This window comes from Corapipo altera, unplaced genomic scaffold, assembly GCF_003945725.1.
Source record: "Corapipo altera isolate COAL_440 unplaced genomic scaffold, ASM394572v1 22, whole genome shotgun sequence".
Classification (NCBI taxonomy): domain Eukaryota; kingdom Metazoa; phylum Chordata; class Aves; order Passeriformes; family Pipridae; genus Corapipo; species Corapipo altera.
The window spans coordinates 14452904-14468084 of NW_020884886.1; the positions used below are offsets into that span (position 1 = coordinate 14452904).

Below are 15181 nucleotides of genomic sequence, written 5' to 3' on the forward strand. Positions count from 1 at the left end.
AGTGCAAACCTAGCCCCATCACCCACTTTTTTCACTTCTTGTTCTATTCAGCTGCAATAAATCTGCTGCCTACCCACTTCCACTGTCTACTTCCAGCAATCGTGTTTGGACCATTCGTCAAGAAGCAATGAGGATCAGTAGCCCAGAGTAGAGCAGTCCACTTGCAGAACTAGATTCATTTCTCCAAAAGCCAGTTTGACCTGGTTTATGCCCAGAGGGAACACACTGCACCCTGCCACGAACAATGAAGTAGTAAAAAGATCAGCTCTTCCCCATTCAAAAAGCTCAGCCCTGAGGTTTTGGCATTATTAGGCTTGCCAGAACAAACTTTTACAGCTCTAATGAAGGTGAAATTCAGTCGTTTCATATTCCTGCAATGGAAATGTCTGCATCTGAGCTAAAGATCTGTATGCCCTTTACTGTCAAAGTATTGCCTGTGACCATAGGAAATCTTCAGAAGCTAAAACCAGAGCTGCCAAGGAGAACAAAGGATTATGCTGCCTATGCCACAAATCAGTTATTCAGTGTTACTGCCCATGGAAAAGAGCAACTGTCTCAGCCAGAGCATAAACTTCACACTGCAGGTAGATGTCACCACAGAGAGACCTTAGGATAAATTCACCTGTTCTAAAGTGCACACACCCAAATTTGTCACTCCAGCCTTCTTCTACACAAGTATCTTTTTTCCCCTCTATCAACGCACAATTCTTACACAAAGATAGACCTCTAAAACACATCAGATTAGAGAGTTTCTGTTTATGGGCCATGGGTTGAGGACAGTAGACTGGCTTGAATACTTTGTGCTATATATGGTGTGCACTCTTAGCAATGGCATTAGCCAGGAACTATAGCAGTTTCACCTGAATCCCTCCTCTGTCTTCATTGCCTGCCATACCATCCACTTCATCCATGATCAATACATGTTTCCCGCTAACTGATGAGGATGTGCCTGAAAATGAATATGGACAAGAAAATGAGATGGAAATAAGAGTCTTGCTCAGAGTTTTACCCAATGCTTTATAGATTAGGTAATCCCATCCTAGGCAACTGAGGTGATGGTGAACCTCATGCTCTGCCACTTGATCACATGAATCTGTGTTCACACACCAGACTATAACATCATGTCATCTTCATAGAAACGAGTCCCACAGAACACAGGAGCAACTGCAGAGTTCTTGAGTAGTTTGTGCAGATTAACAACTAATTCTACTAATAGCAGGATTTAATTGTAAATAGAACAGGAAATAAAACAGCTTACTTAATGAACCCATCCATTAGATCTGGATTTCTCCACGTGACAAGCAAGGTAAATTCCTAACACTGCTGTGTAATAGAAGAAGCTCTGTCCCTCCTGTAACCAGACTCCTAATACATCAAAAATCCTCCTTCAATCAACAGACATACCAGAACAGAAATCCTTGATGCTGGTGTTGTTAAGTGATTCAGCAACTACTTCCTTTAGACTGTTCTTACTGCGAGTGTCACTGGCATTCAGTTCCACATAGCTGTACCCCAGTTCCTAGTCCAAACACAGAAACCACACAAAAAGTGAGAACACAGAACAGTGAAAAAGCACACACATATCAAAATCAGACATAGTATTTCAGAACTGCAGAAGAAAGCTCTTATAACACTGGTTTCACATACGGTTTGTGGCTTTGATTCCTTTCTCCTTTTCTGTCACACTCCAGAAATATTTATAACTATGCACAGAACAGATAAGCACAAAAGATTTTTTTTTTTTTTGAGCCAAGTGGGAAAGGGTTGAAGTCAGTGGCACAGATTTAGTTCTAGAAGATTAACAGAACTGCCACCAGGGATAGAAACAGAGCTACAAGCTCCATGGTATCTCCAGTTGCATAACAGAGACATATCACATCCCTCTGAAAGTTGCAGGAAAGAGTAGCTTTTAACTAATTTAACTCATAGGAAACACATGGCTCCCCCAGTAGCACTAACACTTCAGAACAGGGCTGCATGTCAGTCCCTGACAGAACTTAACCCAGCTGCTACTATCAGCAAACTCCCCTGCCAGGAGCATGCCACACCACAGCAGGGAGCACACACAGCCTTGGTACTGTAGCCTTAACAACTCAGTTTTGTTGGTGATTCCTGTGGAGCACACTGAAATGCTCTGCAGAGACCTGAGGCAGCTCTGAGTAAGCCACGGAAGCACGCTCTGAGAAAGAAATGAGCCTAGGAGAGTACATCCAGCTTTTCTGAAGGTCTAGTTTTGGGTGTGGCAGCAACTTGTTGACACAAAACTCTAAGGAGAAGGGGTAGGTGGGGAGAGGGAACTGGGAGTTACTGTATACAACTCAAATATTCAAGTAAGTAATCACTTCTTCCTAGCACAACGATGTGATAGATGACAATAGTTCTGAATCCTTCCAAGCTGATAATACCATATTCTACAGAAGTTCCTGTAAGTCAAAGAAGAAAACTAATCTATAATTAGTTACAATACTATTAGTAAGTCAGCTTTAATGGTATTTCTGCAAGGTGGAGTTCTTGGCTGATTCTCTACTAAATGTGGTGTGAGCACAGTGTTCCAGTACCTTAGAACAAGCCAATTTCTAAATTCAGATTTAGAAATGGACACATAGCACTATCAACTCAAGTAGGACTCATTGATCCTGATGGGTCTCTTCCTACTCAGCATATTCTGTGACTCTGTGAACTTCTCTCATCCTAAAGTCATATTTCAATTTAAAGTCTGGGAGAGATCTCTCTTAGATAGATAAAAACCACAACCTTAGGCTTTCAAAAAGCTTGCCAGAATTTGATTCCCACTAAATTTAGCGCAAATATTCCCCAACTTGAAGAACTACTGCTGAATGCTTATAATTTTGGAAAACCATTTCCAACTGTTCAACACACTGTGTGACGTGCTTCCCCTCAGTGTAACAGAAGAAAACCACAGACACCCATTGCTACATTCTTGGCTCAGGCATCTAAATATCCACATATTTTCACCTGTAACCCTGTTCTAAGCAGGTGGAGTTTGGGTGAGACCAGACCCTGGTTGTTTAAGGGAATATCCATCTGCACACTGCATCTGTATCCAGATACAGAATTAATATATAACAAAAAGTGCTGGGAACAACTTAATATGAACTCACCTTACAAACCAAAGCAGCTGTAGTAGTTTTACCAACTCCAGGTGGACCAGAAAGTAATGCTGCTTTAAAACTAGTCCCATCATCTTTGCTTCCAGCTTTATTGGTCTTTGCTATAAAAAAAGACATTCCACATTTTACATAGGTATGTAATTACAAAACAAAATGCAAGCTTCTAAAGATATCAAATGTCACTGGAATTTTTCCTCATGTAAGGCCCAATAAGAACATCAAACAATGCATACACATCTGCATTCTAACCACTTGGGGAAAAGCAGGTTAAACCAGCTTAAAGTATATGACTTGCAGTGATTTTAAACTGAAAAACAGCAAAAGAGCTATTAATGTAATAGACCATTTCAGCAATTTCCTTACAAGCATATCATATAAATATACAAAACACCACCAAACCCACACACCACCACAAACAAATTACACCAAACCCCAAACACACCACACATAAAACCTCCACTGTGGCTGAAGTAAAACTTAAACACTATTTTAAACATAGGGGAAAAAAGCCTGTAGGATGACAAACTGTATCTACTTGACACATGGACTACTTGTCAGAGCCAGGACCTCAACAATTCATCTCATCCCCAGGTGCGACAGCAGCCCTTTAGACATGCTGCTACCCGGTATTTCCATGTGTACAGACAGGTTAGACTGGATAACCTCATTTCACTTCTCGAAAAAGAAATCAATATGCTCATCTCAATGCCATTTTTAGATACATCACTGCTGGGTTATTCTGGTTTCTTTTGTAAAAATGAAACTTAACACTTGAAAAAAAAAACATCTTGGAGACACAGTTTTCTGTTCTTTTTTGGGGTGGGGGAGTAGGAGGGGGTTAGTAAGTAGTACTTCACTAAAAAAAACCCTCAGGCTCAACTGCTGCTAAAAATCCATCTGACTGCAGCGTCATTCCTGATTTCCAGTCGCTCTGCTCCCGCAAAGGCCCTTATGGGTCCAGGGAACCAACCAGTGGGATTAGCATGGACAAACAGAGAGAAAAGTTAACCGAGCCAGTCACCTTGTCCATCTTCCAAGGTATTCTTGTGCCAGTTTCTGAGCCATCGGAGCAGTTTATTGGCACAGCTTTGCTCACCCTGCTGTCCAATAAGTGCTTTAAGAGATGCAGGCTTGTATTTATCCACCCATAGCAATCTCTCTGTTCCATCTTCATTAACCTCAGAAACCAAATTCCCCTCAGGTTTTGGGGTTTTCTTCTCCTCTGCAGTCTGATGTTTAAAGTCCATAAGCTTTCGAACAGCAGTGGTTTCTTTCTTGACAGATTTGACGGTACCTTCTTTTTCAGGAGTAGACTTATACTTTTTATTATCAGCTTCCCTTCTGAAGGGGCTAAAATTCCTTTTTCCAGCTTCAGCTTTCGGTGGTGTCCTTTTAGGTCTTGACTCCACTTTCTTTGTCTTTGGACCATAAAGGTAAAAAAATTAAAGAGAAATTTAAAAAAAAAATACAAAAAAAACCAAAGAGCTTGTTTATTTACACATGTACAGGAGTGCTTTGAATGTAACAAAACTTATGTATTGATTAAAAAAACTTCAAGAGCAGATATAGAAATACTCCTCTCTGAAAAATAAAGCACTGTTAAACACAAAGTCACCTGGTTCCATAGCACAACCCAAAAAAAAAAGGCAGGAAATGTGTTGGTCATTCCAAGAGCAGTCCCCTTACTCATGAAGCCTAAGGCATCATTATACAATGCTAAACTGATGACTGTCAGGTTGGAACAAATGGGCCAGACACTCATGAAGCTCTTGCAAAACAACACCTGCAGAAGTTGTTCAACCCAATCCAATATTCCAAGTTTAAAACTGAGACTGTCTAAGGAGATGCAAATACCCCCTCTGTCAGATACCTAAAATACAGAATAATGTCTGTGTATGAATATAAAAGGTGGGAAAATAACCTATTGCTCACAACTAGAAGTCTTAAACACAAACATACAATTTTCACTTTCAATACTTTTAGCCTAGAAGATCAAACTGATTATAGTGGTGTTACCTTTACTGGAACAGAAGACCAAAACTCCTTCCAATTAAAAACAAACCAAAGCCAGAAAACCACCAACCCCCTAAGTTTATAATAAACAAACCTCTGTTTCAGCCGCCAGCTCATATTTGGACTTTTTCCCTGGCATAGTTCGAATAAGATCAAACAGGCCATCCTCATCAATAACTTTTGTACCTAAAGCTGATGCCTGGAGCCAAAGAAAGAATTAAATGTAAAGTCAAGTTAGGAGTTGCATTATTCACTTCAAAGGGTTTTCCAGTAAAAACTATGTTTAGGAACACAACAACAACAATTTTATATTTATATATACATATTTGTATGTGTGTGTGTACATATGCATATAAATACAAACAAAACAAAAAGACACAGGACGTTCAGCAAATTTTTCCTTTTAAAGATCAATTCATCAGTAATACTGCTTCCTCTTGGCAGGGATACTGAAAACCAGCAGCAAAGACAGGAACAATTCAGTTTTACTCTGACTTTGCTCAGGCGCAGCAGCACTCACCTTTTCACATTTCGACTGGCCACAGTCTCGCCCCATCACCAGGTAGTTTGTCTTTTTGCTGACATTGCCAGTTACTTTTCCTCCGTAACGTTCAATCAAAGACTTGGCCTCATCTCTTTCAATACACTCCAGAACCCCCGTAATTACGAATGTCAGGCCTTCCAAACAGTTTTCAGCTCCCTGAGAAGCAGAGCATTGCAGAAAACGCCATTACCTGATGCAATTCTACTAAATAGCTCTTTACCATGTCAAGTTCCCTGTGAAACTCTAAAAATAAGACTATCATACCTAGCTAAGTAATAGCTCTAAACGTTCAAAAGCCATTAACAGGAATAGCTACCAAAAAAACTTCACACAGTTTATCTGACAGATCATACTTGCAGAACTCTGTACTTCAAGCACAGTATAGCAGTCAAATGAGTGACAGCAACCTTCAACTTTCAGACCAGTAACTATTTTTGATCATCATGACTTCCTACACAAAGTTATGAATATAATTTCTTAGTATACCTCCTTACATTTAGTCACTGCTTTGCATTACAATTTAGCTTTTTACAATCCATGCTTCCTATTGGAAAAAAAAATACCAGTTTTTAACAGTTCAGTTGATACTTGTTAGACCACTTACATCTCTAAGTCTATGATGCACTCCACCTCTGCATACAGAACCCTGCTGTAGCCAAACTTACCTGAGGTATCTCTTTGGACCCCAGTGCTTTCGGACCCTCACGATTAAGGAAGCTTCGGTAGGCTTGGTAATTGCTTCGCTTCTTTTCAGAGTCCTCAGGACTTACAGACTGTGCCAGGAGAGAAAAAAAAATTAACACACATATATAAAACCAGCAAAATAAACTCAAGCATCTCAAGTTAAGACATTTTTATGCATCAAAGGAAAACCAAGTTCTAACACTTCTTTTTAGTCTATTTACATGTAACACTGAAGCTTGCTCTGCAAACTCCACCAGGACAACTAAATTAATTTTGATAGCTCCTACCTCACTCTTCTTGGGAGAAATTTTTTCCTTCTTTGGCGTTGTCTTCTCTTCTTTCTCTGAAGCAGTTTTTTGTTTCGATACTAAATTTTGAGCACCTCTTTCCTTTTCAGCAATCTCTTCTTTTTGTTTCAGAGACACGAGCCTAGAGGCAGGTTTCAAAGGCAAGGTCTTATCTGCCGACACTCTTGCTGTTTTACCATCAGATGATTGTGGGGATAAATTAAAGCCTTTAGACTGTTCAGACTTAGTTTCTGGCTTCGCAGTGTAATTCTTTGCTTCACCTGTTGAATCTGTTGCTTTCACTTGAAAGGAGGTAGAGGGAGAAGAGCTCATATATAAAATGTATCTCATTAATATTATAAATTGGTGCAACATTTGTCATATTCTGTGTCCTACCTCTTTCCGACTGCTTATATCCTGCTGGCACGTTAGGACTGCTATTGATGCTCAATACTGTTTGCTCTCCTCCTGTATCTTTCCGAGCCTAAATAAACACACAATGCAAAGTCAGAGATGCATGTCCCAAGCTACCATTGGGACACAGCAACACACTTCACTCAGTTGTAACTAGAACTTAAAATACCTTTCCAACAGAGGCATATAGCACACACACGTACTGTTCCTGCTGTCTGACTAGGCAGGATACTATTTACTGAGTGAGGAAAATCCAGGAGGCAAGTATACAAAGTGAGTACACTATTTTCATGAAACCACTTTCTTGCTGGTTTTATTTCATTTCTACAGAAGTCTTAAAACAAAAGTGGCTAAATAAGAACACTCCCAGCAATGCAATTTCTAAAAGCTAAAGTTTAAAAACAGTTCAACCTTCTTCTTCTGCGGTGTTTCATCCAACATGGCCAAAGTTCTAGCAAATTCTTCATCTTCATGCAGCTGTCTCTCTAGCTGAAAGACAAAAAGAGAAAAGATTTTTAGGCTCATGTCTAACAAGTTCCAATTCTACTATATTTTTAAAAAACTCTAAGTGAGCACATAGATGGAAAAAGGGTGTCCTACCAGAGGCAAAAACATTTCTGAAACTGGCACTGAAGAATTACTTGTTTACCACAAAAGAGAGACTAGTGAAGTCTAGTGAGAAAAACTGAGCTTGGATTTGTTGCACTAGAAACATTAACATGCCTGTATAAGCTGTTTTCAAAAAGGTTTTTCATTCTTTCACGTATTTTATTGTTGTGTACCCTTTCCTTTTAATAAACAACCAAAACTTGAAGGCAGTATCTCAGAACAACCAGCCTGCACCAAGAGGTAACCTGCTGCCTTTAAAAAACTTACAAAAGCAGTCCCAAAAGACAAGTAGGAACAATGCCTGTTAAAAATTACGATGTCTTCAGAACAAATATTTTATTCTTATTTACCGAAACATATATAAAAAAGAATTCTGGCAGTTTTGGAGAATTTAACTACTACCCTTACCCTGCTCTTATTGTCAGTTCTGTTTACTTTAGGGAAGCAAATATACTTTAACTTTTTATTATTTCTATTCACACTGATTTTCTTTGACAGAAAAAACAGTAAGAACAAATAGTGCACATGGAATATGTGAAAGTTATTTATTAACTGTAAAAAAGCAAAACCGGTTTGGTTTCCATTTTTATTTTACCTAACAAAATAAAGATGACATCTACAGTGATAACTGATCATACAGTTACCTTTCCTACCCAGTACAGTGCCATGGGCAAGAAAACCTTTTCTATTCCTGAATAGTGTAACCACTGTTTTAACAAACAAAAACAAAAACAAGCAAACAAAGGAAAAATACTTTCAGAATTGTCCTGAAGTCCAAATGACATGCTCTATTAGATTCCATTAGATGGTTTTATAAAAACAAGATGCCACAGGCATCATTTTTATCAGCCCATAGCAATGAAATGCATCTACCTTCCCTGTGTATGATGAGAAAGGAGGGAGCAGAATCTACTGAACCCAAACCAGGCTGAGGAAGAGATGCACCTGATACAAAGTACATTGATGACACATACAGACACTGTGTGTTACAGATAAAATGAGTTCAAATGAAAGACTACATCTTGTTTTTCCTGGGTCATTCATATTTTCTCAACTATAAGAAAATTTAAAAGACAAGTGAAACAAATTATGGATGGCAATGGCTTTTAATTTTTCACTCCAAGGAATGAAGAAACCAAAACACCACCAAAACACTATCACTGAGGAAGCAAAAAGTAAATTCTGTGTGAAAAGCAAGATAATTATAGGCACATCAACTGCACAGGTAGAGAAAGTCTGGACAGAGAGAAAACAGATTAAGTGACATGTTCTATTTACGTAACTGAAATAGTGCCCATAAAAATAACTATGTGAATATGTTTGCACATATATGCAAAAGTTAAGTACACAGATAAATTTTATTACACTTATTTACAGCATATCTGGAAAGTCCATCATTATTTTCTTAGCGAAAAACAATTTTAAAGTTAAACAAACTGCTCTTGACATAGAGTAGTAAATTTAACATAGAGAAGTAAATTTATAGAGCTTTTACCTCTGAATCTTCTTCAAGCTGCAGTTGCCTAGCAATGGCCTCATCATCTAGTGTGCTGTCTCTGCTTTGTGAAGGCTATTTTTAAGAAAAAAAACACAACTGTTCAGTTCCCCCATTACTGTGTCAATTACAATAATTTAATGTGTACAGATTTATTCTGTATATTTCTAGAAAAGGACTAGGAATGAAACATGCAACATTTCATTTCTGGCTCTCTAACTTAAACTCTATTAAACAAGGCTATTTTCAAGAGATTTTATTATTCAAAACAAAACCATGCTATAATATAAATATCTTCTTTCCACAAACAACACTGAACGTCTCTGAAGCTATCACAGTTGGCTCACTTGAAAGATATCAGTGAATTTTTAATTTCCTCCATACTTGACTTGGTGCTTTGTTATTCCATGAGTGTATGTGCCACAAAGCTTGGGAAAATAACCTCCTTCCTCTGTCACCTTCCCCTCCACCCTCAAATATAAGCTAATCTCAGAAAAGTACTTAATTTCAAGAAAAGTCACTTGAGAAGAAGCAACAGAGAAAATACTGCTTTTGACTTTGTGCTATCTTGTGAAACATGAAAATCTACTCTAAGCCTGTATTTGAGGCCTTGATATGCACACACATATCATCAGAACTGAACTTCCACTCCAGTGATCATTAAAAAGTAACTTTAGGACAGGCAGTTAAGTGCTTCCTTGCAGGTGTTAAATAAGCCACTTTGATCTGCCCTCGGACACACGAGCAGCCTAAAGGAACATCATCAGTACTTACCTCTTTCCTTTTACTGGATACCAGTTTCTTTTCTGATCGTTGGACATTACTTGTCCCAAAGTAATCAAGTGCAGAGGTGGGAGTCTGTTTCACTGGAGGGAGTGGTTTGCTTTTAGCTTGTGGTTTTACATCTTCCTTTTTATTGGAATTTGTTCCTGGACAACCGACCGCTGATGTCCCATTCTCCTTCGGTTTCAGGGAAATTCTTTTATTGACAAAGTCATCTTCTTCATCTAAACACGAAGAGTATTCTATTACTTCTGGTACATCGTACTTAAGTTCTAATAATGGAACTGTCAAGAGCACTATTTTGGCAGATTACCAGAACTCACATTCTAAAAAAAATGCTACAGGTGTTTAGAAGTTATTTGAAAAAAAAAAAAGGTTGAGTTGCATAACACATAATATTTATGATCTTTAATAGCTAACTCAAGTCTGAATAGATTCAGTACTGAAATAAAGTTTCATGACATTACCTCTCATTTAGAGTGGTTCACAAAAAATGCCTTCCCTTCTTAAATGGGGAAAACAATTAACAGAAGATCTAGGTCACTGAAGTTTGAACTCTCTCTTTAATTAATGCAATGTCAATTTGAACAGCACAACTCTTCCTTCACATTTTATGTGAAGTACAAAGATACATTTATTATATTACTTTATAGTATTCATCAACAAAGGAGCTAATATAGGCTTTGTAGATATGTACAATCTTACATAATAAACCAGGGTAAAATATCAGAAGGTTTTATTTACCAAAAAAAAGTTTCTTGGATAAGCTTAATAGTTATTTTTAAAGTACTGCTCATAGCCTATGAATGTTTTAGCAGAAACACTTCAAAGCCATTTTTTATTTTTTCCCTTTTAGTCAGAGATTTTATGAGCTATTCTATAGTCTCCACATCTCTGCACTTTACCACACTCTCTTTCCAGTACAGTCAAAGCCATCTGAAAGAAATGCAGCCATTTCACATAACACAGAAATCAGACAAGAGGCCAGAAAGACAAAATAGATTTTTCAATTTAAAAGGAGAAGCAAAGGTGGCACACACAGTCTCATTAAGAATTAGCCCACAGAGCACTAAACAAAAACCTAAATCTTTTCTTTTAGGACTCTTCTATAATAACCAGGACATGGTTTTCCCAGCAATAGAAAAGAGAAAGAGGGTTTGATGGCCATTCTGCACCCAAACTCTTCACCCAGACAATCAATCAACCAAAAGAGATTACCAAGGACTTCAGAGAGTTCTGTGCCACGAAGCCTTACTGACAGTTATACAAATGAAACCCTGTCACTGAAGCATACAAACCCCTACATATATCATTGCCACATGACTAGACTAACACTACAGCACAAAAGAGAAACATCACTGGACAAACTTCTTGATTAGTGATAAAAGCATGGTCTTCGTGAATTCTTCTACCAACTCAAAGTGTGCAAGCAAACAGCGAGAAAACCCCCAAAATCAACATTAGACAGCAATAAAGCAGCGCAAAGACATGAGAGGAACAGAAACAGAGGCAGCCTCATTTGCATGCCCCTAACTGAAGTTTAGTTTTACTTTTCTCAAAATAGAGATGTTTTAGTCAGTCCCCTCAGCATATCATAAACACAGATTGTTCTAAACACCTGTTTTATTACTGAACTTAAATTGACAGCATTACCACAAAAACATGTTCATTTTCCAGCTATCCCTAATTTAAATCCCCATATTTCTTTTTTTATAAAATTTGTTTTCTTACCACTTCCCTAAGTTTAGCTGATGTCATATGTCTGCCATCTATTATTTTTGTTGTATACTAGTCAGAGATGGAGGGGAACAATTATTTTTTGTTTCATCTGTTCTCAACAGATGGTAGTAACAAGAATGTTTTAAGCATCAGCTGGAACTTCCTGCTACTGAATACTGACTAGGCAGAATATAACAAGTACAAAGGAGGATCCTGACTATTCCTGGGAGAGAAAGTTCAGAACGAAAAATAAAACAAAGATGCATCTTTAAGGGAGGAAAATGATTCAGCAGTTAAATCAAGAATGACTAAAGATAAAAATTTATCTATAAGAAAGTGGCATCTTAGCCAATTCAATTCACAAAGCAATATATGGAAGAGAAAATTCAAGCCCAAGCCCTCAGCTGACAGCAGTGAGTTTTACTACAAAGCTAAAAGCTTCACTATTCTCAAGAAAATTTATTTTCCCCATGCAGCAGTAAATCCCTTACTGTCATTTCGCTCAACTTAACAAAACTATAACACATCAGGAAGATTTGGACACTAGATGCTTTAGGTTCCTAATTTATAATAGTCTGAATTCTGAATAGGAGAATGTTTATCTCAAACTTAATTTCAGAAATATTTTTGCTTCTTTCAAATTTTTCAGTTTAACAAAAAAACACATTTGTAGTAGTAAAATGTACCTGTCACTAGAAATCAGCAGTTAATGTAATTACATTTATTTGTCCTGAAAAGACAATACAAATCCTATTCTTTACCCTTTCTCCCAGCTTTTCTTAAGCCAAAGACTGTTCTATGCTAGAAGAGAATCTTTCCTCATCATTACTGTTATCAGAAGATCTGTATGCAATATTGATTTTTTTTCATTATTCACTTGTAATCATTTAAACAATAACAAAACCCAACAGGATATTGCTTTCTCTCAAGTACAAAGAAGCAGAGTAAATATAATTAGATTTTAATCAAAAAAGTATATGGACTCGAGCAATTTATGAAGCCAGTATACATATTATCAATAATAAGGGCTTTGTTTTAATTATGTCCTTCCTAGAAATGGCAGGATTAGGTGCATTCATTGACTGGAAGCAGTGGCTGAATAAGGACAAGAGACTCACAGCATTTATGAACTGTCAACTATAAATATAAATAAAGGGAGAATGAGAACATAGAAGTGGTCATTAGGAAACAAAACTGCCCTGATTCTACTAAGTGGGTTTCAGAAGATGCTTTAGGGGACAGATTCTCAGGCTACAGTTTCATTCCAAGTTCACAAAATTTGTAAGTCCATCACAAATTCATCTGACCTCCAGGCACTCCCCCACTCCTCTTATTTCAAGTATTAAAGAACAACCAACTTTTTCAGTAAAACCTTAACACTTCCTTGAAACAAACTGCTCACACATGCCTACTGCCACAGAAGTGGACAGCAAAGTTGCACACTTCCAGTTTCCTTACAAGCCTGAAGGCAACCTCATTTACAACTTTGAAAATACCAAGAGAGTCCTGGTATTGCTGCTGAGCTGTTCAGGTCAGTGTTTCTCAACACATGACCTGTAAAAGGAAAAGGAGGCATTCACATTCATAAAAGCAAGCCAATGATTTGTGGGAAAATAAAAGTGGCAATTTAGATTTTAGCTTACAAAAATTGTAGATTAATTGCATGCTTATACCAACTGCAAGGTGAACAGCTGAGACATTCTTACATAGGGGCATGGACTCCACAAAGTAAGAAACAGGAATCAATTTGATCACCAACTAGGTGACTTTTCTGTTGTAAAAGCTTTGTGTAGCAGAACAAGACATTCAGAGAACAGTATCTTCTGTTTACATCGATGCATTTTTTTGTGTGCTATACAACGAAAAAGTATCCTGAACATACATTCGGTTTTTTTCAGGATTAGCTCTGAATTACAGACACAAGTCAAGACAATATATTTTAGTTGAGGTTTCTGGAAATTAAGTAGATGTTACAGAGAAAGCTAATCATGTGATTAATGGAACACACAGGCAGTGAGGACTAGGAGATTGCTCTAAATTATTCTGGACACTAAGGTGACACATAAAGCAAGGACCAATTAGGCCAGACAATGTACAAGGACAAGCTTCCTTAGCAACAAACAACAACTGTTAAATCCTGAGGTTTTAAGAGCTATTCCATGACGTTAAAGCACATCTGGCTTTCATTTTATATAATGTTCCAACAGTATCACAGTTAGGTTCATAAGGCAATGCAGCAGCTCACCTGTACCTGTTTGTTATTCCTCTTTCCTATCCTCACCCTTTCTCAAAAGAGATTCATCTGCTGATTACTGAGTAACCTGTGGTTGCTCTCTAATTGATCTCAATCAAAATTACTTAGGTTCTTTTAAACTTTGTTTAAATTCAGATCCTTTCAAAAGTCTTGGTTTCAGGAATTACCTCAGCCAATCTAAAAAGGGAGCAATCTATTGCAGGTAGGGACAATGACAATAAGCAGCACAGGACAGATTCTTGGAGGGCCTTCAGAACAATGTATTTAATTAATCTTCACTTGTTATTTCTGTATTGTTGAGTTCCTCATCACTAGAGAATATAATTCCTGGGTTCCTATTCTGTTTAGGACATAAAATTTAAGGCAGAGACAGCCTCTTACTATGATGTCATAAAACCAACTCCAAATATACACAGGGCATCTACAGTTTACAAATAATTTGTACTTATTATGATAAACATATGTTGAATCAGCATTTGTAGACTACTACATAAGGATTTCTATGTGGAGGTAAAGGACTATATCCTATCCAAAAGTCATTAAATCTACATTACTTGAATGTAGTTTGAATAAAATGGCAATATTCTGGACATTGTTCAGCTTCAGTAGCACCACATCTGCACAAGTATTTAAACAGTTCCTGTCCTAAAGAACTTGCAACCTACAGCAATAGGTATTGCTGTCCAAGTTAAAGCTGAGAGTGGAGAAAATAGTGTTTGTCTGTAGTTGTAGACTTGGGTTTAAATTACTTTACATATGCATTGGTCAGTACTCAAGAGTCCCAGCACTGGGAAGGACTGAGTTTTGTACTTATCTTTTGCTAGAAGTCTTTAAGAACATTATCTTTAAGATAACCACCACTTCTCAAAAAAGCCAGCAAGTCTATTCAAAGTCAATCCCTGTAACTCTTTCCAAAGAACAGATGCTATTTGTGACTAGCAAAAAGTATTTTTTCTCTCTTCCTTCTCCTTTAAAAAAACCAGTCGTTGCAACCTACATTTAAAAATTTAGATTGTATCATTATTTCATTTTAGATTTTTCATGCTATTTCTCAAAAAGCTAATTGATTTTAGATGTACTACAAACATGCACTTTAAACCACACTTGTTAGCACCTGGCCTATATTGACAAGTCAAGGTTCTGTGCTGTTATAAAAATATAAAACTTATCTAAATCATTTCAGTTTTAGTCCCCTGAAATTAATTTACATTTGGATTTTTCAATTATCAAAGGTAACTTCATAAAGTT

The 15181-nt window shown here is 37.3% G+C and overlaps 1 protein-coding gene across 1 annotated transcript in view; it reads right to left on the minus strand.

Annotated features, from left to right (window-relative positions):
• Positions 1–15181, minus strand: part of RFC1 (replication factor C subunit 1) — a 33142-nt gene that overhangs the window by 5987 nt on the left and 11974 nt on the right. The window contains exons 5-16 of the mRNA XM_027642686.1: positions 9952–10184; positions 9178–9252; positions 7485–7562; positions 7056–7143; positions 6660–6961; positions 6354–6461; positions 5665–5844; positions 5239–5343; positions 4153–4549; positions 3123–3232; positions 1405–1519; positions 861–949 (exon numbers count right to left, since the gene is read on the minus strand). Coding sequence (XP_027498487.1) covers positions 861–949; positions 1405–1519; positions 3123–3232; positions 4153–4549; positions 5239–5343; positions 5665–5844; positions 6354–6461; positions 6660–6961; positions 7056–7143; positions 7485–7562; positions 9178–9252; positions 9952–10184 — 1880 coding nt within the window. The remainder of the gene's footprint in view (positions 1–860; positions 950–1404; positions 1520–3122; positions 3233–4152; positions 4550–5238; positions 5344–5664; positions 5845–6353; positions 6462–6659; positions 6962–7055; positions 7144–7484; positions 7563–9177; positions 9253–9951; positions 10185–15181) is intronic.